We start from the raw sequence: 23,139 nt of genomic DNA on the forward strand, positions 1-23,139 counted from the left end.
GTCCACTATTGACTTTCTTCACAACATAACAGTGAGTTTCCTCACTCCGAAGGCCAGCAAATCTTCACAAGAGACCACTGTTCTGTTCGTGCATCTCATGTAGAATGTCAAAGTGGCCCCTAACCCCCGTACACACTTACCTAATCCCCACCTCGAGTTACTAGGTGGGCCTACCCTAGGGATACAAATACCTGCCTATGGGCCATGCTACTATGGCCAGTCTCTCTCTCTCTCTCTCTCTCTCTCTCTCTCTCTCTCTCTCTCTCTCTCTCTCTCTCTCTCTCTCTCTCTCTCTCTCTCTCCCCAGGGCTCTGGAGCCTTCAAATTGTCTGAAATAAGCCTTACAGGACACATTGCAAATAGCAATGAAACCTCACCGCATGGTCACGGCCACTATTGCACAGCCTAACACATCTGAAACAGGTGTTGTTAAAATCAGCATTATGGCTGTGCGATAGCTCTTCACAGGCAGGCTAACCCAGCCCACTCTCCACCCCTAACTCCTCCTATTTTTGGAATTTGCATCGCACCATACGATATGGTGCGATCGCATGTGGTAAACACGTTTTCGCATGCGTTAAGGGCTTATCGCATGCGTTAAAGGCCTATCACATGTGAAAACGGGGCTTTTCGCATGCGATAAGCCCTTAACGCATGCGAAAACGCCTTACCGCATTTTGATAAATGACCCCCTTAATGTATTGTTGGCTTTTTAATTAATGCTGCATCAATATCTCTGCTGCTGCTGCTGTTTTGGGCCCTTTGATTATTCACAAGCTTTTTATTTTAGTGTTTTAAAATGGTAAGAAGTTGAAACCTTATCAGTTGCTGCTTGCTGTCAATGCAAGGGGATCTATCACAAGTAAGTTTATGTTTATGCAGTTTTCAAATTCACATATGTTTGTTTGGTGTGTCATCTTTTTCTTTTTAGGAATCAAAGGTATCAAGCCAGATTCACTGACTCCAAGGGAATAATGAAGAAGAATGTTCAGAAAAAAAAAAATGTAGACAGCAAATGTTGAATTTTTAATCCAAAATGGAAAACAAAATATTTTTTATAAACATGAATTGAAAGCCCATATGTCAGATGTGTCAAGAGGACATTGCAGTTATAAAGGAGTACAGTTTGAATCTCCTTTTCACAAAAAAAGCATCCGAATTATGGGAACAACTTCACAACTGCTAAAAAGTCTATTAAAGCTGAGAAACTTGCTACTAACTTAAAAGACGAGCAAAACATTTTTCTTCAACAATCCATACTTCAAGAAGCCACCACAAATTTAAATTATGTTTTGACACTCAAGATCGCAAAAGAAAATAAGCCATTTTCATATGGAGAATTTTTTAAAGAATGTGAGTCTTATATATCTTTGGAAAGACGGAAACAGAACATTGGAAAACCAATAACAGTTCACCAGGCACTTCATTAACCACTGTAATGTTCAAAAGCTTTTCCTCTGATCTATTCTTTCTCTGATTTCCAACAGTTAGCTTGACATTGGTCTTTTTATGTTGATTCTGCTGACCTTTGTCCTAGTTTAAGTCTTTCTCTGGGCTACTCTCATGTGTTCTTGAGGCCCCAAATGTCTGTCCTTATCACATCAGCTAACAGGTGTAGCCAAGTGGCTACTGTCCTGTTTTCCCTATCTGCAGTTAGCCTCCTGAGTAACTGCTCTTTAATATATCAGATCTCATGACTTGTTTCTTGTTACAAGCAGGCTAAGAAAAAATGACATATTTATTCTCAGAACTTATAGGCCTTATATCAAATAATTACACTAGTAACATTAGTGATTCTCTGCTTCACTACTTTCTATCATGGTACTAAGTTCTTCATGAAAACGAAATAACTGCTTAAAATACTTTCCCACAGTCCTGGACACAGTTCATGTTGTTCACACTACAGTGCAAATATTAACTACATTAGGGCAAAGGGACCCAATCACTGTCAATTTATCTCCTTTCTTGGAGATGGTGATGTTGAACACCAAGATTTACTTTCTCATAACAATGTCTGCTGGCTAACAGGCTGATGCAGAAAGGTGCACTTGACCCAACGGTTTTACCCAGTTGTGCACTTGTTTTCTGCGGCTAAACCTTACCGCCAATGCAGTGAGTTTTACCTGCAGAAAATGTGCATCTAAAACTGGAACTACTGCTTAGCACCCTCGCATGGAAATTCCCTGCAAATGAGGGCATTAAGCTGTACTCCCTGATACAGAGATCTGAGCTGGCCAAATACTTTCAAAGTCAAACGCTATTTTTCTCAAAACAACTGAAGAGTAATGCGTTTGCTCACTTCACAACACTGAAAGGATTAGAAATGTCATTGGAACAATCATCCAGGTGCAGCAAGATTGTTAGCAATTTGCATGGTGAATTTTCCAGACGCTTCTTGGACGTTGAGAAGATTGAATGCACACTGGAACTTGGGTCATGCCTGCTTATGTTTGATTATGAAAAAGCCCCAGGTGAACTGCAGTTGGAGCTCATTGATCTCCAGTGACAAGTTTTATGCAAGCTTGAATGAAGTTAAATCCCCACATTTGATAACTCAGCCCAGAAAATCTTAGTTTTATTTGGCTCTATGTGTGCAATCAAACATTTTCACTTATGAAATGCATCAAATCTCACGTCAGATCCCAATTATCTGACTAGCATCTCAGCTCTGTGTTGTGCATTTTGACAATAAATCTGACATCAGATTTTGATGCAGAGTGAAGAGGGGTGACCAACTGCCCTGTTCCCACTAAAGAATGCATGCTTATAAAAAATGTATTTTTAACTTTTTTTTAATGCATTGGAGCGTTATAGCATTTGTTTGCAGTTTATTTGTAAACTGTTATTGTATAGTTGTCAGGGGCAGATTGCCCTATCAGAGGATCGGGATTTCCCTGCTGGCCCGGTCGCTCCCGTTATGTGATGGTTTTTTTTTTTTTTTAATAAACTTTCCAGCCAAAGAGAAGAGGGGCTGCTCGGCCCAAAGAAAAACGTGGAGACCGGGAGAGAGGCCTGCAAGGCCACGGCAGAAGAAAGCTGTGCGGGCTGGGAGAGAGACCTGCAAGGCCATGGCAGAACCCATCCTGCCACGGCCGGGAGACAGCCATTCCAGGGCTGGGAGAGGCCTGCAAGATCATGTGACCGTCCCCACTCCCCCACACCCCCCCCCCAAACTTTGCAGGAGCCGGGTGTCAAATACTCCGTGGGCCAGTTTTGAAAAAATCCCCCGAACCAATATTTTCCTGCAATCTGCCCCTGATAGTTGTACATCTTTATTTCAAAGCTAAAATAAAGAGATTTCAAAAACCATCAGTAATTGTGTATTTTATAGAGGAGCTCCCTCCCCCTGGCCCCTGTTGCCAATGAGAACATGTAAGGTGGTCCCAGCCCACTAAATGCCCACCCCTGCGTTTGGTGTCAGCAGAGGTCTTTTAATCCTTAGATAGATTCTGAAGCTAGGTCTGATTTGTATATTCTGTGGAATATAATTCTGCTTTGTAACTGCTTTACATTACCATCTGTGTTTACAATCTAATTGTGATTTTCTAATGTTTTACTTGACATTTTATTAGCATTCAATTTTTGTTTTATACTGCTACTCTTGATCTTTTGATGTATCTTATTACTATGATTGCATTTTTATTACTATAATTAGTGGGCACAAGTGAACTATTGGAATTCACTTATTGTTCCTTAGATAATTATGTGGTTTGTTCATTCAATGTTGTGAATTTTTTTTTTTGCATTCAATTAATGTTACATATGTACAGGTAATTTTATTCTATGTGCATTTTATTGTAAACTACTATGATACCCACAGGAATGGCGGTAAATCAAGAACACAAATACACTTACAAAGAAATGGTGATAAGAACTCTGGGAACTTATTTTATTTTTATTTATTGATGGTGATTTATTAACCACTTTTTGAAAAAGATTCACTCATCTCAGTGCCCAGCAGGTTAAAAACATTGCAGTGGTAAGGACCCTAGTAAAAACCAGAACATATATATAGCAAATTAAGCCAGTACAGACAAATAATAAATAGAACATGTATATAGATAATAACTTTGCTGTAAAATAAAACAATGACATAAGAACAAGTAAAATAAAAAATACAAGTATAGAAAATAATTTTTAATGATATTTGACATATTGTACATCTGAAGCATCTGAGTGGTTTACAATGGATCATAAAAGAATACATTATAACAATCATCCCAAAAAGTAAATGATAAAACATTGCTATATACATATAAACTAACACAAAAGACAGGTAAATAGTAGCTGCACTGTAGATTGCTCAGTAACTCATTCAGCTTTCCAGCTAGAATTCTGTCCATGTGACAGGTTATTATAGCCCGGGTGTGTGCAGCCGGTAGTTAGGTGCCAGTCATTCAGGCAGATGCAATATCAGCCCACGTTAACACGTGCTGATCCACCTCTCCCAGGCGTGCAATTTAATTTTTAAATTGGATGCAGTAGTAAAGAGGCACTAGGGGAAACTGTGCACCCCTCGCCAGCGGGCACCCAGAAGAGGTGGCTGGCAGCTGGTTAGGAAAATGGGCACTCAATTTTATGAGCTTCCCTTTTCCTAACCTGACCACAGCACACTTTTTTTTTTTTAATTTTCCTATTTCGGTCCCTCCAACTTAATATTGTAATTTTTTTGGGCTCCTCAAGAATCAACACCTGCTTCAGGCAGGTGCTAATTTTTATGGGTTAAAAATTTGCGCATCGGGTGCACATTTTTTTTTGCATTGAGGGGAATAGGTAATAGCCTCATCAACATGAATTTACATGTGATGAGCACTATTGCTTATATGCTCGACTGGGCATGTTTTGGATGCATTAATCCCCCTTTGCATGGGGAAGAGGGTCATGGACGCACATCCAAAACATGCTTTGAGCTGTGCACTGTGGCCAGTGCATGGTATTGTATCGCACTGCAAGTCTGGAAAGAATTGCCAACAAATTCCATGCTACAAGGGACATGCAGATCGAGTGCATCTCTAGATTTGTATAGCTCCAGTTTCTCTGAAAAAGCAGCATGGTTGCCTATATGCACTATTTGGATAAAGTACAAGACAGAAGATACTAACTACATACAGCCCTATGTAAAAAAAAACAAATGAGCCAGCAAAAAGGAAACGTTGAACAAATGTATTAAAATAGTCCAATACAAAGGTATCACCTTGCACGCGCACACACACACACACATATTTATATAATATTAATATTATTATTGACTTTCAGTCTCTCAAAGCAGGACTGCAAGTCCATAAATGCCAAGGAGTAAAATCAGGACTGGCTCACCGAGCTCATGCCCGTAACGTGGGAAGGCTACCAAATGACCTAGTCTATGACTTTACAGACTCAGGGACGAACGGGAAGCCGGCAGCTCGCACGCTGACTTCAGACTTCGGTTTTTTTGTTTGTTTTTTTAATACTTTTTGTGAGACAGCATAATTTGCTGGTCAATTAACTCCATCCTCTGCTGTTTCTGGATGTCTATAGTTGCTCCCATTCCTTCTCTAGCCTCATTGGTTGGCTTTGCAGATGAGAAATTTGGTTCAACAATTCGAGAAAATATCTTTGCCACCCGCTGGGGGACACTGAGCACCTGAACTTTCAACATATTGCTGTAGTAGAATAGCCCAGAAACCAAGCCACTTAATGCTATAATCCACATGTAGGAACGGGAGGTTAAAAGCTGCATATAAACCATGATATAAACCAGTGTCTTTGTTTGTAATGGGAAGCTGGCCTAAAACTTGAGTTACTTGTACTCGTGGGATGGAACAATAAAATGGCATAAATAAGGCAAACAGGGGGCCCGAGTGTAAATGTTCTGAAATTATAAATGAGTAGACTGCTGCAGAATGTATCTTTCAAGCCTAAACAAATTATTCTTCCACAAATTAGTCTCCATATCTGAAAACCCTCTTTTTTTGGCTTGTACATTATAGGCAAAGAATTTCTGATAATGTTGGAAGAGCAAAGTCAATACAGCTGACAGGGCACTTGGAATCGGCAAGAGGCTCTTTGACCGACGTGCTAATTTATCTACAGAGCCCGCTGGAGCCGCTGCTGGTAAACACGCTCCCGGAGCCGACTCTCCTTCCTTCCTGCAGCCCAGGGGCAGATCAAAGAGACGTGACCCGCGCGCCTCACCACGGCTCATCAAACTCCATTCCCCCACACCCAATCATCTTCCTGCAACCCCCGAAGCCCGAGAGGCACATGCGCAGTCGCTCCCCTCCGCTCTCGCGCAAGCTTTCGGCGGGAGGCGCCACATTTCGCGAGACTGGAAGTTGGAAAAGATGGCGGTGGCCGTAGGGGGCTCGGCTTCTCCACAGGCTACAGGAGTCGGGGTGGCCGAGGAAGGAGACGGGGAGCCGGCAGCTGTTGAGGCTGTGGTGGCGCCAGAGGCTGTAGCAGTGGAGTCGGAGAATGTGTGAGAAGGGCGAGGACTTGAGGGGTGGAGGAGGGGCTGCGAGGCCGTGCAGATGGAGCTTCTGAAGAGGGTATAATATGGTAGAGGGGAGTCTGAAGGTTGTGTAGATGGGCTTGGAAGGAACCCGGCTGTTGGAGGATATAAAGAACTAGAAAGAAGGACGGGATGAGAAAAAGGCGGGGATGGGATAATTATTATTTTTGTTAGATCCATGCTTTATGGGAGTATGTGAAGACGGAGGGGGTGGGGGGTGCTTGTGATGGCCATCTTGGTGGTTTCAGTATAGGACTGGGTTGGGAATAAATCCTATTGTCGTAGATTGAATAGTTAAACTGGCCGTGATATGTATCACGCACATGGTAGATTTGATGATTCTTAAGCTTTTTGGTTTAAAGAGTGTTTGTATGTGACAGGGATGCTGCCCTTGCTGATGTGACAGCCGGCTTGGATACCGAATCCTCTAATGGGAAAGATACTTTGGTATGTATTACTGGGCGCTATGGTTTGTGGGATTAAAATACAAGGTAGCGGTTTATATCCGTTGTAGTTGCACAAGGCAGCGATTTCCTAGCTTACGTGCTTCAACTATATGAATGCTATATTGATTTGATTTTCTAAGTTCTACATTATATAACTGTAATGTAGTAGATATACATTGCTGTATATTGTGTGTATATACTGTATACTGTATATACATTATAGTATATTGGGCACTGACGTTTATGTTTGTTTAGTTAAGCACATCTTTGGCAGAATGTGTGTCGTTTGCCCTGCTATTACTTATGGAAGGAAATCGTGGTTAACAGAAATCAAGTGTTAGTGGTAAAAGGAAACTGAGTTGTCCTTTAATTTAATTTCTAATTAGATTTAGTGATTCAGTGTAATATAATGACCTGCTAATACAGGGATGGCCAATCCTTCACACACCAAGATGCATGAAACCAGAATACACAGTAGTGGAGAGCCTCATCTTGCCATTGAGGAAGATTCCCTCCTTCCTCCCTCTCCTCTGCTCCCCAAAAGAAAGAACCTACTTTCTCAATCCAGCTCCTGGATCCACATCTCTCTCTCTCCCCTCCCACTCCGATCTTTCCTTTGTTCTCCCTCTCTCTTTCCCTAGCAGTCCATTCTCCTGCACCCTTTCCTCACTAACAGGCTGATGCAATATCGGTGCACAGAAAACGGGCACTCATGATTGAGCGCCACTCGACCTCTCTGTGGTACCCAATGCAATATGCGAATGGGCTGCTGCGGTAAAAAGGCACTATGGGACATTGTGCGCCCCTAGTGCCTCATTGGCAACGAGTGCCCAGGAGAAGTGGCTGTCAACAAGTTAGGCAAATGGATGTTCAATTTTACAAGCGTCTGTTTTCCTAACCTGTGCAGAGCCATGGGTTAGGAAAATGGATGCTCGTTAATTGAGCATCCTTTTTCCTAACCTGACCATGGCACACTTTTTTTTTTTTTTAAGTTCTTTTTGTGTTCCTCTCACTTAATGTCGCAACAATATTAAGATGAAGGAAGTAGAGAAAAACAGTATTTTCCTTGTTCTGCCCGGATCAGTCCAGATTCCTGGGTTTATTCATCCGTGTCAGCAGATGGAGACAGAGAAAGTAAAACTGATACTGCTTCATATACCCTGGTGCCACCTGCAGTTCCTCAGTATTTCTCTGTCTCCAGCAGATGGTGACTGGTGCAGTTTCATTAGTCTGCCCAGTATTTTTTTCATTCTACTTTGAGCCTTCCTCCCAGGGGTCGGGGTTCCTCTTAAAAAATTCCTTCCCTGTTTGGTTGAGGTGGATAGGCTGGGGGTCAGTGACCCTTTTGTTGGCCTGGTCCACTGTTAGTCTTGGGGTGCAAATCTGGTGGTCCAGATCCTTCCCTGTCACGAGGTCATTGCGATGGCTTTTCCTTGGCTCACATTACAGTTTGTATTTTGGCCTTTCCCTCTCCTTAGTTTTGCTGAATTGAGCTGGACAGCTCTTTTCAGTGCTAGGAGCAGGGACAGTAGTGAGGCCGCTTAAAGTTTGATTTAAAAAAAAAAAAAAAAAAAAAGTCAGAGCAGGCACTGGGACTGCAGTGGTAAGGATGGCTCTCTCTTCCTCCCCCCTCCCTTCCCCCTCATATTAATTTCTTCTTGGGGTGGGTTGTTTTTTCGGTGCGGGGCTCGCAATTCTCCTGCTTTCTGATGGTGAGGGGGTTGGCCTGCTGCGCAAGCAGGGCGGCTTCCATATGGCTAAATCGCTGTGGACTTTGTGCGGTCTGCCTCTCGGGAGGGGAGGGACCCTCCGAACTCCCGGTGCCTGCTAAACTGAGGAAATTTGGGGCCAGAGCAGCAGCCACGAGTTCAGCAGACACAGACTGCGTGCAGCCCTCAGTGCACATAACCGCGAGAATAGTGGCCATGTTGGAATCGCCATCAGGCCTGCCCGCGCTTTCGGGGACCGATGGGGACTACCTACCTGGCTTTCCCCGGTCCACCTGGGTCATCAACCTGCGGGTGGGAATTTATTTATTTATTTATTTTATTTAACGGGTTTTATATACCGTCATTCGGAAACGTCAAAATAACGCCATCATAACGGTTTACAAAATAAGGTTATAGGGATAAAGGGGTTGACAAAGGGTGTAAAAACATAACATTATAGAAAGACATGGTTTAATGGAACAAAGTCAGCATGGCTTTACCCAAGGCAAGTCTTGCCTAACAAATCTGCTTCACTTTTTTGAAGGAGTTAATAAACATGTGGATAAAGGTGAACCGGTAGATGTAGTATACTTGGATTTTCAGAAAGCGTTTGACAAAGTTCCTCTTGAGAGGCTTCTAGGAAAAGTAAAAAGTCATGGGATAGGTGGCGATGTCCTTTTGTGGATTACAAACTGGCTAAAAGACAGGAAACAGAGTAGGATTAAATGGACAGTTTTCTCAGTGGAAGGGAGTGGGCAGTGGAGTGCCTCAGGGATCTGTACTGGGACCCTTACTTTTCAATATATTTATAAATGATCTGGAAAGAAATACGACGAGTGAGGTAATCAAATTTGCAGATGATACAAAATTGTTCAGAGTAGTAAATCACAAGCAGATTGTGATAAATTGCAGGAAGACCTTGTGAGGCGTGAAAATTGGGCATCTAAATGGCAGATGAAATTTAATGTGGACAAGTGCAAGGTGATGCATATAGGGAAAAATAACCCATGCTATAGTTACACAATGTTAGGTTCCATATTAAGTGCTACTACCCAAGAAAGAGATCTAGGCGTCATGGTGGATAACACATTGAAATCGTCTGTTCAGTGTGCTGTGGCAGTCAAAAAAGCAAACAGAATGTTGGGAACTATTAGAAAGGGAATGGTGAATAAAACGGAAAATGTCATAATGCCTCTGTATCGCTCCATGGTGAGACCGCACCTTGAATATTGTGTACAGTTCTGGTCACCACATCTCAAAAAAGATATAATTGCAATGGAGAAGGTACAGAGAAGGGCTACCAAAATGATAAAGGGGATGGAACAGCTCCCCTATGATGAAAGACTAAAGAGGTTAGGACTTTTCAGCTTGGAGAAGAGACGGCTGAGGGGGGGTATGATAGAGGTGTTTAAAATCATGAGAGGTCTAGAACGGGTAGATGTGATTCGGTTTTTTACTCTTTCAGATAATAGAAAGACTAGGGGGCAATCCATGAAGTTAGCACGTGGCACATTTAAAACTAATCGGAGAAAGTTCTTTTTCACTCAACGCACAATTAAACTCTGGAATTTGTTGCCAGAGGATGTGGTTAGTGCAGTTAGTATAGCTGTGTTTAAAAAAGGATTGGATAAGTTCTTGGACGAGAAGTCCATTACCTGCTATTAATTAAGTTGACTTATATAAATAACCACCACTATTAGCAATGGTAACATGGAATAGACTTAGTTTTTGGGTACTTGCCAGGTTCTTATGGCCTGGATTGGCCACTGTTGGAAACAGGATGCTGGGCTTGATGGACCCTTGGTCTGACCCAGTATGGCATATTCTTATGTTCTTAGGCTTAGTAGTAAACAAATTCATGCTTAAGATCAAAACAAGTTCATTCTTATTTTAGAAAAGTATTGTTACAACCGCAAGCTCTCTCCACGGCTCCTCGTCCCTTTTCGCCTGAGTTTATCCTGCTACTCCATAAGGCCTATTTGATACAGCAGGATGGGCTTGCTTTGCAGCAGGAGGGTCCAGTCTCTCCAGCATTGTCTCTGGAGCTGGGAGTGGTCCCCTTCGGGTCGGGGCTGTCGCATGGTAACACCAAAGTTAAGCATATGGCTGGTACGACCCCGCAAGACACTGGATTGGACCTGGGGGCGGACACAGGGTCTGCAGTCATGGTTCAGAGAGATGATACTGAGCCGATATCAACGGCGGAGGGGGATGACCCCAAAATCCTTCGCTTCTCTCATTCCCCAAGTTCTGGAGGAGCTAGGGCTCCAGCCTCCACAGGAGTACTCTAGCAAAAATGGGGCGGATCTGGTGCTGGAGAGCATGAGGAACCCTTCTTCGCGTTTTCCATATCATACGTCCATAAAGAAGATGGTGGATTAGAAATGGGGTGCTCCTGATGCCGGTTACAGGTTGGCAGAGTGATGGTGAAGCTTTATGCATTGCTAGAACAGGCCTTGGAGCTTTTTGCGTTTCTCAAGGTGGACATGGCTTTAAGAATATAAGAAATTGTCATGCTGGGTCAGACCAAGGGTCCATCAAGCCCAGCATCTTGTTCCCAAACACTAAGACACTCCCATGTTACTGATGCCAGTAATAGCAGAGGCCATTCCCTAAGTCAATTTGATTAATAGCAGTTAATGGACTTCTCCTCCAAGAACTTATCCAAACCTTTTTTAAACCCAGTTACATTAACTGCACTAACCACATCCTCTGGCAACAAATTCCAGAGTTTGTGTGTTGAATGAAAGAATTTTCTCCAATTAATTTTAAATGTGCTACTTGCTAACTTCATGGAGTGCCCCCTAGTCCTTCTATTATCTGAAAGTGTAAATAACCGATTCACATCTACTCATTCAAGACCTCTCATGATTTTGAAGACCTCTATCATATCCCCCCTCAGCCGTCTCTTCTCCAAGCTGAACAGCCCTAACCTCTTCAGCCTTTCCTCATAGGGGAGCTGTTCCATCCCCTTTATCATTTTGGTCGCCCTTTTCTGTACCTTCTCCATCGCAACTATACCATTATCTGGGCAGTCACGAAAAAGACGACCATTCTGGTTGTGGGAGCAGCAGCGCTGGAGGTCCACCTTAAATGGATTTTTGAGGTGTCATCTTTGAGTCTCTGGGCTCCCAGAGTGTTGCATAGTTTCCAGCGTGAAGAACTGGATCTGCTTATACCCCATGTTCTGGCCGAGTTGTGCTTAGATGCCCCTCCGGAGGGCAACGCGTCTGCAGCTTCTAGCAACGTCGACCCAGTCCTCACCAGCCTGAGGGCACCCCCTCGCACCTTCCGTTTCCATCCGATGCTAATGCAGTTACTGCTCAGGGAATGGGAGACACAGGAAGCCGATTTGCACGTGGGCAGAGCCATGGACAAGCTGTACCCGCTCCCAGACCCGTGTCTGGATATGCTAAGGGTCCCTAAGGTAGACGCCTCGGTCTCCGTTGTCACGAAGTGCATTACTATCCCAGTCGTGGGGGCGACTGTGTTGAAAGATCTTCAGGATCGCAAATTGGAGGTCTACCTCAAAACGATTTTTGAGGTCTTAGCGCTTGGGGTCCGGGCGACAGTCTGTAGCAGTCTCATGCAGCGGGCAGGCCTTCGGTGGATCCAACAACTACTCAGCACCCAGGACCTCCCGTCTGCAGATGCAGAACAGGCAGAGCGGCTGGAAGGCGCCATTGCGTATGGGGCGGATGCCCTCTACGATCTTCTCAGGGTGCAGGCCAGAGCAATGGTATTGGCAGTGTCTGCTAGATATCTCCTCTGGCTTCGTAATTGGTCAGCGGACTCCTCTTCTAAATCACAGTTGGGCACTCTCCCATTCAAGGGTAAGTTGCTCTTCGGAGAGGACCTGGAGCAGCTTATTAAATTTCTTGGGGACAATAAGGTGTATAAGCTGCCGGAGGATCGCCCTCGGCAATCCAAATCCTTTTTTCCTTCGCGCTCTTGGTTCAGGGGTCAGCGCAGGTACAACCGGCCGAGAGGGGCTACCCAAAAACCCTCCTTCACTAGATCTCGGTCTCATTCCTTTCGTGGCCAACGGCCGTTCCGGGATACGAACCCTTCAGGTTCCACCTCAAAGTCCTCCCAATGAAATGTGGCCGGCCCATTCCTCCGCTTCCGCCTTAGGTGGACGTCTCTCCCTTTTTCTCGAGGATTGGGCCAACATCACGTCGGATCAGTGGGTCCACGATGTGATCGCCAATGGCTACGTGTTAGACTTTGCTCGGGATCTCCCCGACCGCTTTCTCATCTCTCCCTGCGGCTTTCGGAAGCGTCCAGCGGTGTGCCAGACTCTGGACAGGCTACAGGAGCTCGAGGCCATAGTCCCTGTACCCCTGGAGGAACAGGGATCTGGCCAGTATTCCATCTACTTCGTAGTGCCCAAAAAGGACGCCTCCTTCCAACCGATCCTGGACCTCAAGAGGGTCAACCGAGCGCTCTGGGTGCCCCATTTTCAGATGGAGACCCTGCGAGCGGTCATAGCGGCGGTTCGCTCAGGCGAATTTCTGGCCTCTCTCGACCTGACAGAGGCTTACCTGTATATCCCAATCTGCCATGACCATCAGAAGTATCTCCGCTTCGCCATTCCGGGACACCACTTCCAATTACGGGTGCTTCCGTTCAGCCTGGCCACCGCGCCTAGGATGTTCACCGAGGTCATGATAGTGGTGGCGGCCTCCCTTCGTCGCGAGGGAGTCCTGGTCCACCCTTACCTGGACAACTGGCTCATCCGGGCCAATTCAGAGAACCAGTGCACTGCAGCGGGTGACAGGGTCGTGACTTTTCTCTCCTCCCTCTGGTGGATTGTCAACTTCTCCAGGAGTCACCTCAAGCCCTCCCAGGTCCTGGAATTTCTAGGAGCCCGTTTCGACACTCGTGTGGGCAAAGTCCTATTGCCCGAGCACCGGGCGCTCAAGCTCATGAACCAGGTACAACATCTCTTATCTCTTTCAGTGCCCACAGCCTGGGACTATCTCCAAGTCCTGGGTTCCATGGCTTCCACCATAGATTTGGTTCCTTGGGCTTTTGCGCATGTGCATCCTCTACAGAAAGCGTTGCTATCCCGCTGGAAGCCGGTCTCGGAAGAGTTCCAAACACCCTTACCACTCTGACTCTACCATTGCCAGCATGCAGTGGTGGCTTTCTCTTGCCCACCTCTTGAAAGGAGTGACCTTGGAGACACCCCAGTGGATCGTCGTGACGACGGATGCCAGCCTCTCCGGCTGGGGAGCGGTGTGTCAGCACCAGTCTACATAAGGATGGTGGTCTCCTGTGCAATCCCGATGGCTCATCAATCGTCTGGAAGCCCGAGCTGACTGTCTGGCACTCAAGACGTTCCTGCCCTTGATATGTCACAAGGCCATTCAGGTCCTCTCCGACAATGCCACCACAGTAGCTTACATCAATCGCCGTGGTGGCACCAGGAGTCGTCTGGCGTGTCTGGAGGCCAGCAAACTGCTCTCCTGGGTGGAGAGACACCTGAGTTGTCTCGCAGCTTCCCACATTGTGGGGAAGGAGAATGTACAAGCGGACTTCCTCAGCTGACAACACCTAGACCCCAGAGAGTGGGAGTTGTCCGACAAGCCGATGAATCTTCTGCTGCGCAAGTGGGGAGTTCCTCTCCTCGACCTGATGGCTACTCTGAACTACACAAAGACTCCCAGATTCTTCAGCCGCAGACAGGTGCACTGCTCAGAAGGGGTGGATGCCTTGGTTCTTCCCTGGTTTCACAACATTCTTCTACGTGTTCCCACCCTGGCCTCTGGTGGGAAAGGTACTCAGAAGAATAGAACTCCACCAGGGGCCGGTCATTCTCGTAGCGCCGGAATGGCCTCAGAGACCGTGGTTCGCGGACCTGGTGAACCTCACAACAGACGGTCCTCTTGGCCTCGGCCACCTCCCCAACCTGCTCCACCAAGGACCAGTATTTTTAGAGGAGGCTGATCGCTTTTGTCTAGCGGCCTGGCTTTTGAGCGGCGGTGCCTGAGAAAGAAAGGGTATAAGGAGGAAGTTATCTCCACTCTCTTGTGGGCACGGAAGACCTCTACCTCTCTTGCTTACATCTGGGTATGGAGAGTGTTTGAGAATGCTTGTGCTGAGTCCGGAGTCCAGGTGCGCCGTGCTCCGGTGTCTCAGGTTCTATCCTTCCTGCAGTCTGGTCTCTCTAAAGGTTTGTCTTTCAATTCTCTGCGGGTGCAGGTTTCGGCCCTCTGTTCCCTCCTTGGGCGTCTCGATGGATCCGGATGACATTCGCTTTCTTAAAGGGGCCAAACATTTAAACCCGCCTGTCCGGCCTACTTGTCTCTCCTGGAGCCTCAATTTGGTGCTTTAAGCCCTTTGCGAGGCGCCTTTTGAACCCCTCCGGCGGGCCACGCTGAAAGACCTCACTCTTAAGACATTATTTTTGGTCTCTATTTGCTCGGCCAGGAGAGTGTCCGAGCTCCAAGCCTTGTCTTGTCGGGAGCCCTTTCTCCGCTTTTCTAACTCAAGTGTTTCCCTCAAGACCGTGCCATCCTTTCTTCCAAAGGTCATGTCTTCCTTTCACGTCAAACAGTCAGTGGAGCTTCCTGCCTTTTCTCCTGAAGACATTGCTCGCACGCCTGGGGGTGACCTCAGGCGTCTGGATGTAAGTATTGGAGTCCTACTCCAATACTTACAGGTTACTAACGAGTTTTGCATCTCTGATCATCTTTGTCCTATGGAGCGGCCCAAATAGAGGGGACAAGGCCTCTAAGGCTACCATTGCTTGCTGGATGAAGGAGGCCGTTGCATCAGCTTATATCTCTCATGGACGGTCAGTTCAGGAGGGCTTGAAGGCCCATTCTTTGCGTACACAATCTACTTCTTGGGCGGAGAGTCAGTTGGTCTCTCGTCAGGAAATCTGCAGGGCGGCTTCTTGGAAGTCTCTGCATACTTTTGCTCGTCATTATTGCCTCGACGTCCAGGCACCAGTATTTGGCTCCTTCGGCAGGCAGGTGCTTCGAGCGGGTTTGTCTCTGTCCCGCCCTCTTTAGGGAAGCTTTGGTACATCCCACTGTCTGGACTGATCCGTGTACGTACAGGGAAAGGGAAATTGGTTCTTACCTGCTAATTTTTGTTCCTGTAGTACCATGGATCAGTCCAGACTCCCGCCTGGGCTGTAGTTTCTTTTTGATTCGTCCGCTCGAAGGTTTTTTTCTTTTGTTTGTTTGGCTCTTCACAGCATTTTGGATCCACTTACTCCTTATCAGAATTTCAAGGCACCGGAAGTCTTTCTCAACTGGATATATATATGTAAGAGCGATTTTTTTCATGTGTTGATAGTTCCAATTCCATGTTGGTTGTTCTTTGCTTGATCTTCTTCTGGTTAACTTTACCTTTCTTGCTTTGATAATGTTTATACTGAGGGAATGCAGGGTAAGCACTGTCCTAATATAGGATACCCTTTAGTTTTTTTCTCTATCTCCATCTGCTGGACAGGAGGCTTAACCCACTGTCTGGACTGATCCGTGATACTACAGGAATGAAAATTAGCAGCTAAGAACCAATTTTCCTTTACTTTGTCATTCCAAAGGAGGAAGGGACTTTTCGCCCCATTCTGGACTTGAAGCACGTGAATGCAGCATTGAAGATTCCCTGATTTCGCATGGAAACATTGAGGTTGGTAATTGCTGCCGTAGGCACCTAGGAGTTCCTGGCGTGTCTAGACTTGATGGAAGCGTACCTACACATTCCGATTTGGCGAGATCATCAGTGCTACCTGAGATTTATGGTCATGGGGCAATATTTCCAGTTTCAGGCACATCCGTTTGGGCTGTCCATGGCGCCTCATACTTCACCAAAGTTATAGTGTTGTGGCGGCCACTTTACTGTGCCAGGGAGTCCTGGTCCATCCATATCTTGACGATTGGCTCATACAGGCGAAGTCTGAGAACAGTTGTCGCTCCGTCATACAGACTGTGCTTTGGACTCTGCAATCCCTAGGCTGGGTGGTGAATTTAGCCAAGAGCTCAATCCCGTCTCAAACTCTGGAGTATTTGGGGACACGTTACGACACTAGTCAGGGCAAGGTTTTCCTGACGGAGAAGAGAGTGTACAAGTTACAAAATCAAATTTGACACTTGTCAAAGTTACCCATACCCAGAGCCTGGAACTTCTTGCAGGTCCGTGGTTCGATGACTTCAATGCTGAGCTTGTACCATGGGCCTTTGCTCATATGAGGCCCCTTCAGAGAACTCTATTATCACAGTGGACCCCGTTATCAGAGGCATTTCATCAACCTGTGTCTCTAACTCTTCTGGCCAGGGAGTGTCTGTCTTGGTGGCTTCCGACCTGGTGCAGGGGTCGCCTTGGAGGTTCCGGATTGGTTCATACTTACTACCAATACCAGACTTTCTGGTTGGAGAGCAGTATGCCGGGGCAAGCGATCCAGGGCACCTGGTTGGCAGAGGAGGCTTCGTGGTCTATCAGTCGTTTGGAAACCAGGGCAGTTTGGTTAGCATTACTTGCCTTTCTGCCTTTGGTTCAAGGGCATTCGGTATGGTTTCTGTCGGACAACGTGATAACTGTAGCTTACATCAACCGGCAAGGTGGCACCAAGAGTCATTCAGTAGCCCAAGAGACTCGGGAGTTGTTTCTGTGGGCGGAGCAACATCTAGCTCAGATAGCAGCATTGCATATCGCAGGGGTCGAAATTGTCCAAGCAGATTTTCTCAGTTGCAGTCGTCTCGATCCGGGAGAATGAGAATTGTCAGATATAGCGATGCGGCTCATTTGTAAGAAGTGGGGCCATCTACACGTCGCTCTGATGGCGACTCAGCACAATGCGAAGGCTCCTCACTTTTTCAGCAGACTGAATACAGGGCCGAAGGCATAGATGCTCTGGTATTACCTTGGCCTCGGGGTGTTCTTCTGTACATTTTTCCTCCATGGCATCTAGTAGGCAAGTTTTGCGGCGGATAGAAAGGCATCCATGGGATGTGGTGCTGGTGGCTCCGGAGTGGCCTCGCCATCCGTGGTTCGCAGATCTGGTCAACCTGACGATCAAGGGTCCGTTACTACTCGGTCATCTCCCTCATCTTCTATGCCAGGGTCCCATATTTTCCAACCAGGCAGATCGCTTTTGGCTTGGATTTTGAGAGGAGGCATTTGAGGAGCAGAGGGTACCCAGAGGTGGTGATCACAACCCTGCTCCAAGAGAGGCGGAAGTCCACTTCCTTATCATATGTCTGAGTCTGGAAGGTCTTTGAGTCTTGGTGCGTGACTAAGGGGGTTCAGGCATTGCAGACTTCGCTGTCTCACATTTTGTCATTCATCCAGGAAGGTTTAGTCAAAGGCCTCACTTTCAACTCTTAGAGTTCAGGTAACGGTCTTGGCTTGTTTAAGTTTAGTTTATTGACATTTATATACCGTTGTATCAGACATACCTTCACAGCGGTTTACAAAGTTAAAACATATTCGGAAATACAATGATTAATAAAATAGTAACAGCTAAAAGCTACACAAGATAAAAGAAATAAATTAGCTGTTAATAAAAGATAATCTATAAAACCAATAAATAAACTAAAAAATGATTCGCAGGAGATAGGAATCAAGTTAGACTAAAAATAAAACATAATAAATAAAACAATAAAATAATAAAAAAAAAAAAAATGGTAGCCAATCAAAGATGGAAGGTGGATGATTACCAGTTGTCCTCTCATCCTGACGTGGTCAGATTTATTTGAGGAGTCAAGAATTTGTGTCCTCTTGTGAGGAGATTTTGTCTTCCCTGGAAGCTTAACCTCGTTCTCCAGGGTTTGTGTGGGGCTCTGTTCGAACCTATCCACAGAGCGACCCTTAAGGATTGACTTCAAAGGTAATTTTCTTGGTAGATGTTCACTCTGCGAGGAGGATTTCTGAGTTGCAAGCCTTGTCGTGTCGAGATCCATTGCTTCAGATCTCTGAAGTAGGAGTGTCTGCGGACAGTGCCGTCTTTCTTCTGAAGGTGGTATCCGCCTTTCATGTCAATCAGACGGTGGAGGTACTGGCCTTTCCGGACTTAGGTACTTCTGCGGCTCATGCACAAGAGCTTAGGCTGTTGTGCATGAGCCTATCTGCAAAACCACAAACGATTTTAGAAGGTCTTATCATCTCTTAATTTTGTGGAATGGTCCAAAGAAGGGTACCCAGGCCTCCAAAACTACAATTGCGAGGTGGCTTAAGGAAGCTATTGGTTCGATATACATTCTCAAGGGTAGGCCAGTGCCGGATGGCTTGAGGGCTCACTCTACTAGGTCTCAGGCAACCTCTTGGGCGGAGGCTTAATTGGTTTCTCCTCAAAATTTGTAGAGCGGCCACTTGGAAGTTGCTGCATACTTTTGCAAGGCATTATCTGCTGGATGTGGGGGATCGAGAGTCTTGATCGTTTGGCGAAAATATCTTGCGAGCGAGACTCTCCAAGTCCCACCCTCATTAGGGAGTTTTGGTACATTCCAGGAGTCTGGACTGATCCGGGTGCATACAGGGGAAAGGAAAATTGGTTCTTACCTGCTAATTTTCGTTCCTGTAGTATCACGGATCAGTCTAGAACCTGCCCGATTTCTGGAAGTGGAGAGTTGTCTGCTCAGTTGTTGTATTTTTGAGATAGCACAAGATTTCGTTACCAGGTTTTTATACAAAAGTTGTTGGGTTTTTGTTTTTTTTTAACCAGTTTTTTCGGATTTTTCCAGTTTTTTTGTGAGCATGTTTTTTGCTGGTTTTTAGCTTGGGTACAGATCAATACTGAGGAACTGCAGGTGGCACCAGGGTATATGAAGCAGTGTTAGTTTTAATTTCTCTGTCTCCATCTGCTGGCATGGATGAATAAACCCAGGAGTCTGGACTGATCCGTGGTACTACAGGAACGAAAATTAGCAGGTAAGAACCAATTTTCCTTTCTGCTTTTCTGTACAATTTTTGAGGGTAAAAATGTTTGGTTTTTTTACATCGAGGGGAATAGCTAATAGCTGCATCAACATGAATTTACATGTGATGAGTGCTATTAGCTACGCACTATATTGGACGCACTAACTCCCATTTATGAATGCACTCCAATTGCGGGTTGAGCCGTGTGCTGCGGCCAGTGCACGGTATTACATTGGCCTGTTAATCTCTTTCTTACTGTGTCTGCAGGTAGCAGCTCTCCTCCTTTAGGCTGATGTCTCTGCCTCTACTTCTCTTTGGCCCATGCTGGATGCTAACAGTGTAAACCAGAAATAAGTTGTTTGGGGGGGGAATAGTGCTTTGGTTTTTTTTTTTGGTTTTTTTTTAATACAGGTTGTGGGTGGTGGCCCTTTAGGACCTGATCTGCCCAAAGCTTATTTTATCCTGGGGACCAGGAAGAAGCAGCAAATATGGGATAGAGAGAAGTGGAGCAACAGTGGACCAAACATAAAGGAACACTTACCATGGCAACTAATCTATATGTTAGAAAAGCAAAAGAAGAATGAAACATATCTGGCTCTCAAAGGAGGTGACTGACAAAATAAAGGCTAAAAGAACAGCGTTCAAGAAATATAAAGGATCCCAAAGGGAGGAACACAAAGAAGAATATCTGGTGGAACTGAAGGAGACAAAGAAAGCAATCAAGATGGCAAAAAGTCAAGCGGAAGAAAGAATTGCCAAAGAGGTATAGAGAGATGACAAAACATTTTTCAGATACATCAGTGAAAGGAGAAAAGTTCAAAGTGGTATAGTGAAATTGAAAGGTGAAAAGGATCAATGTGTGGAGAGAGACGAAGAATGGCAGAAATATTAAACGAATACTTCAGTTCTGTGTTCACTAAAGAGGACCCCCGGAGAAGGACCGTCGCTAGTTAACAAGAAATTGGAGGGAAATGGAGTAGATGAAACTCCATTTACAGTAGAGAATGTATGGGAAGAGCTGGGGAAACTGAAAGTGGACAAAGCAATGGGGCCTGATGAGGTTCATCCCAGGATACTGAGGGAACTCAGAGATGTGCTGGCGGGTCCGCTGTGTGACCTGTTCAATAAATCACTAGAAACGGGAGTGGTGCCGAGTGATTGGAGAAGAGCGGTGGTGGTCCCGCTTCACAAGAGTGGGAACAGAGAAGAGGCTGGTAACTACAGACCAGTTAGCCTCACCTTGGTGGTGGGAAAAGTAATGGAGATGCTGTTGAAAGAAAGAATAGTGAACTATAACAGTCGAGAGAATTGCTGGACCAGAGGCAGCATGGATTCACCAGGGGAAAATCCTGTCAGACAAATCTAATTGACTTTTTTGACTGGGTAACCAAGGAATTGGATCGAGGAAGAGCACTCGATGTCATCCACTTGGACTTCAGCAAAGCTTTTGACACGGTCCCGCACAGGAGACTGGTGAATAAAATGAGAAACTTAGGAGTGAGTGCCAAGGTGGTGGCCTGGATTACAAACTGGTTGACGGACAGAAGGCAGTGTGTGGTGGTGAATGGAACTTACTCTGAAGAGAGAGCTGTGTTGAGCAGAGTGCCGCAGGGATTGGTGTTGGGACTGGTCCTGTTCAATATCTTTGTGAGCGACATTGCGGATGGCATAGAAGGTAAGGCTTGTCTTTTTGAGAATGACACTAAGATCTGCAATAGAGTGGACTCGCCAGAAGGAGTGGAAGGAAGGGGACAGGATTTAAGGAAACTGGAAGAGTGGTCGAAGATATGGCAGCTGAGATTCAATGCCAAGAAGTGCAGAGTCATGCACATGGGGTGTGGAAATCCGAAAGAACTGTATTCGATGGGGGGAGTAGGGCTGATATGTATGGAGCAGGAGAGAGACCTTGGGGTGATAGTCTCTAATGATCTGAAGTCGGCGAAACAATGTGACAAGGCTATAGCTAAAGCCAGAAGAATGCTGGGTTGCATAGAGAGGAATATTGAGTAAGAAAAAGTATGTGATTATCCCTTTGTACAGGTCCTTGGTGAGGCCTCACCTGGAGTACTGTGTTCAGTTCTGGAGACCGTATCTCCGAAGGGACAGAGACAGGATGGAGGCGGTACAGAGAAGGGCGACCAAAAAGGTGGAGGGTCTTCATCAAATGACTTATGAGGGGAGATTGAAGAATCTAAATATGTACACCCTGGAGGAAAGGAGGAGCAGAGGTGATATGATACAGACTTTCAGATACTTGAAAGGCTTTAATGATCCAAAGACATACCTTTTCCGTTGCAAAAAAAAAATCAGCAGAACCAGGGGTCACGATTTAAAACTCCAGGGAGGAAGACTCAGAACCAGTGTCAGGAGGTATTTCTTCACAGAGAAAGTGGTGGATGCCTGGAACGCCCTTCTGGAGGAAGTGGTGAAGACCAAAACTGTGAAGAAGTTCAAAGAGGCGTGGGATAAACACTGTGGATCCATAAAGTCTAGAGGATGTGAATGAAGCAAAGAGGCATGGGTGTGGCTTGCGGGAATAACACCTACTAACTGGAGATTAATATCCTAATTCAATAAACATACACACGGTTAATACGACTCCAACATTGCTCTATGCTTCAACAGCAAGAGGAAATGTGAAAAAAAAGGATTTGCATCCATAAAAAAGCTGGGGAGTAGCTTGCTTGATATGGCGGTTACTACCCAAACCAAATAAGCCTGATACTTCACTTTCAGTGATATCCAGCATAGCTCTCTGCGTCAACGGCAGGGGGAATGATGAAAAGATGATTTATATTCAAACAACCAACAAGGACTGAGTTGCACAGGCTGGATAAACATGCGTGAGAGTAGCTTGCTATGATGGCGGTTACTACCCCTAAACAATTAGCTAGATACTTCACTTAGATGCTGCTCCAGCACTGCTAACTACATCGATGGCGGGGGTGGAAGGGAATTAGAACAAAAAAGTCACTTACAAGGGACAAGAGTAACAGATACATTTGGGGGGGGGGGGGGGAGTGAAAGCTTGCTGGGCAGACTGGATGGACCGTTTGGTCTTCTGCCGTCATTTCTATGTTTCTGTGATAGCTGTCTCCCCACCTTCATACACATCTTGCTTCCCCATCATTTTCCCCCTCCTGATGCTGCCTTCCTCTCCATCACCTGCCCACCCACTTCCTTTCTCTCCTCCTTCCTGCATCTTAACACCCCCTCCCCCCAGTCCCTAGTAGAAAGAGAATGGAAAAAAGGTTTTCTCTATACCTTTATGTTGGGGGTTTGTACTTTTAGTGACAAGTGATCCCAGGATGCAGGGTTTGCATGGCCCTGATTTGAAGGGGAAATTTAAATAAAATTGTATTTGTGTCCTGGGCCTGAAAGAGAGCAGAGGACGTCCCCAGGTTTGGGCTGGGGACGTCCTGCTTTTCAGTGGTCACTGCAGACCTAGAGGAAGGGGGAGCCTGAGCGGTGTAAACTTTAGTGGGGAAGCAATGCTGTGGCTCCCACAACCACTATCAAAACCACTTATTTAGGAGTCCTGGAAATGTTTCGGTGGTCCACCTTGGATTCAGAAGCAAAACCAGGTCATGGAGCTTCAACAGCAGCAGGGAGAACTCTGATC

The 23,139-nt window shown here is 45.7% G+C and overlaps 1 protein-coding gene and 1 pseudogene across 5 annotated transcripts in view; one reads left to right on the forward strand and one right to left on the reverse strand.

Annotated features, from left to right (window-relative positions):
* Positions 1 to 5,295: 5,295 nt before the first annotated feature.
* Positions 5,296 to 6,184, reverse strand: LOC115092428 (annotated as a pseudogene).
* Positions 6,182 to 23,139, forward strand: part of ASH2L (ASH2 like, histone lysine methyltransferase complex subunit) — a 145,093-nt gene continuing 128,135 nt past the window's right edge. For 2 of the 5 annotated variants that reach the window (XM_029603908.1, XM_029603909.1), the window contains exons 1-2: positions 6,401 to 6,527; positions 6,871 to 6,937. Coding sequence is in view for 2 of the 5 variants with exons in the window: in XM_029603907.1 (XP_029459767.1) it covers positions 6,324 to 6,457; positions 6,871 to 6,937 (201 nt within the window). In the remaining 3 variants the exon portion in view is untranslated. Of the gene's footprint in view, positions 6,528 to 6,870; positions 6,938 to 23,139 lie in introns of all 5 variants that reach the window. The other 3 variants (XM_029603907.1, XM_029603906.1, XM_029603910.1) reach the window with 3 other exon arrangements.

This window comes from Rhinatrema bivittatum, chromosome 5 (assembly GCF_901001135.1).
Source record: "Rhinatrema bivittatum chromosome 5, aRhiBiv1.1, whole genome shotgun sequence".
Classification (NCBI taxonomy): Eukaryota; Metazoa; Chordata; class Amphibia; order Gymnophiona; family Rhinatrematidae; genus Rhinatrema; species Rhinatrema bivittatum.